Source organism: Hipposideros armiger, unplaced genomic scaffold, assembly GCF_001890085.2.
Source record: "Hipposideros armiger isolate ML-2016 unplaced genomic scaffold, ASM189008v1 scaffold_685, whole genome shotgun sequence".
Lineage (NCBI taxonomy): Eukaryota > Metazoa > Chordata > Mammalia > Chiroptera > Hipposideridae > Hipposideros > Hipposideros armiger.
In genome coordinates this window covers 997,983-1,000,274 of record NW_017732035.1, presented here as the reverse complement: position 1 = coordinate 1,000,274, position 2,292 = coordinate 997,983, and the positions used below count along the sequence as shown (strand labels likewise).

Below are 2,292 nucleotides of genomic sequence, written 5' to 3'. Positions count from 1 at the left end.
ATGTTTTAATAATAGTCTGTTAGGCAGCAGGGAGGGCTGGCCGAGCCTTGGTCCCTCCTTATCAGGGAGATTGTACTAAATGTTTACTCTTCTCCTCAACAAACAATCAGATGTTTTTAAAGAAGATTACAAGTTCTGTGGTCTGCAAATATTTATGTGCAAAATGAACTCTCCTTTCTTCTGGAAACACATTGAAAGGGGCATCAGGGTTTTTTAGCATCAGGCTGGCGGCTCACTTCCATCCCCGAGAGCCCCATGTGTGAACACTGGAGTTCAGTTCTCACTCACCGTGGAAAATGACCGCCCTGCGTCCACGCCCCGTGTCACAGGCATGGCGTTCGGTGCCAGTCCCCTGGGTGCTGTGGGACTGAGCTGGGCCAGGCCCCACCTGCCTCTCCACACATCCGCCCTGAGCCGGCCCTGACTCGGGAAGGACGTGGGTGACCCTGTGGTGCAGGAGTGGCACCCCGAGCTGCACCCGCGGACGGAGGGCCCGGGCTCGCCTTTCCTTCTCCGTGCGGTTTTAACTGCTGCTCTTTGCCTGAGGCAGTGCGAGTCGGCTTCATTAACGCCAGGCCTGGGGTGCAGGGCTGCAGCAGGCACCAGGCCCCAACTCCACCGGCCTCACCTCCGGGCACGTGCCTGAGGCTCTGGCTTGGCTGCACTGACGCCTGTGTCCTCCCCTCACCCCCCTGCAGGGTGTGAACACTTGTGCAACGACCCCGGGGTGAGTGTGGACTTCAACACCGCAGACCCGCTGATCCGCTGGGACTCCTACGAGAACCTCGGTGCAGATGGCGAAGGTACGTCTGGTTGTCCTGTCAGTTCCACGGTTAGGTCGGAAACGTCCCTGCAGTCTGTTGGGAGGCTGCAAATCCCGCTGTCTCTTTGGAGGTGCGGCACCCAGCCCTGTGGGTTTGGGGGTGCTCAGGAGACCGGGCTTGGGAATTGGGGTTGGGCTTTGACAGNGTCCCTGAAACGTGATCCTTACTTTTATGTGAAAGGAGTGCCTGAGTGTTAGGAGCAAGACCCAGATCCCTTGTCACCTCGCTGACCCCTGGGACTGGGTGGTGAGCACGGCAGCTCTGTGCGGGGCGCCCGAGCGCCTGGTGGCAGGGTCCCTGCTGGAGGGTGGGTTGCTTCGTGTCCTGCCGCGTGTGACAGAGGCACCTGTGGTTTGTTTGCCTGCAGGACAGAGCGGTGGTCATTCCTGAGGTGGTCAGGAGACTGGAGGGGTGGGGGCCGCCTGGCCAGTGGGGCCACGAGCTGGAATGCCAAGAGGAGGTGTGGGCAGGGTTAGGGTCCCCACCACCCTCCCCACGGAGCCCCCAGGAGAGGGTGGGGAGGGTGGTGGGTCTGTGGCAGTGGGTCGGTCACTCTGCCTTCCGTGCTGGGGCCTGGACTCTCCGAGCCCTTGTCCTGCGAAAAGCCAGGCGTCTTCCCACTTGAGCTCAGCCTGAGGACGGCCACCCCTTCTCTTGGCTCCTCTCTGCCTTGGGCGTGGTGCCCTCTGCCTCTGGCCCTGCCTGGTGCACAGGGGACCCTGTCGTGAGTCAGGCTGCGTGTGCAGCTCTGCTGAGCCCTGGGAGGAGCAGGAAAGGGCCATGAGCACGGGTCTTCCTGGGAGGGGGAGCCGGCCTGGGGGCTCCACGCAGGACAAACCCAGAGCAGGAAAAGGGCACCCCAGAGATGGTGGTGCTGGGGCCTCTGCGATGCCGTGTGCCCCTGGGACCCCATCACAGGGCCCTGCTGTGCAGTGCCCGTCATGTGGGCTGCTCTGGGGCCACCGCTCTCCCCACCCCCTCCCCCCAGGATGTCAGCTTCGGGAGCTCTGTGGTGTTTTTAAGTGTTTGCTTTCGTCAGTATTAACGTTTTGAGAGACACGGGTATGAGCTGGCACCTCCCTTCTCTCCACGTCCAAGGCGCCAGTCTGGGGAGAAGCAGACAGGGAGGCTGGGTCCCTTCGTCCCATGGAAATGGGGGCACGTGGGGGCCGCTCTGCGGCGTGTCCTCTGCAGTGGGGGGGCGGGAGCCTGGCTGCAGGCAGCATGGGCAGTTCCGGGTGAGGGGTGCCAGCACATTCCAGAGGCTCCCAGAGGCCAGCCGGCCCTTTGGTCGGGTCCTGCTGCGGAGTCAGACCCAAGACACAGGCAGGAGGCGAGCAGATGGGAGAGTTGTCAGTTTGTCCAGAGATCTTGTTGGCTGCAGACACCCTGACGGGGCCCGGGGCCTGGATCTGGTGGTGACCACGCCTCATGTGCTTGTCAACACGAAACACTCCCGCGTGGCTTA

General features: G+C 62.2%; 1 protein-coding gene across 1 annotated transcript in view; it reads left to right on the top strand.

Moving 5' to 3' along the window:
- The window catches only part of TNS3 (tensin 3), a 142,513-nt gene that overhangs the window by 70,327 nt on the left and 69,894 nt on the right, over nucleotides 1–2,292 (top strand). Inside the window, exon 12 of the mRNA XM_019626569.1 lies at nucleotides 648–803. Within this exon, the coding sequence (XP_019482114.1) occupies nucleotides 648–803 (156 nt within the window). The remainder of the gene's footprint in view (nucleotides 1–647; nucleotides 804–2,292) is intronic.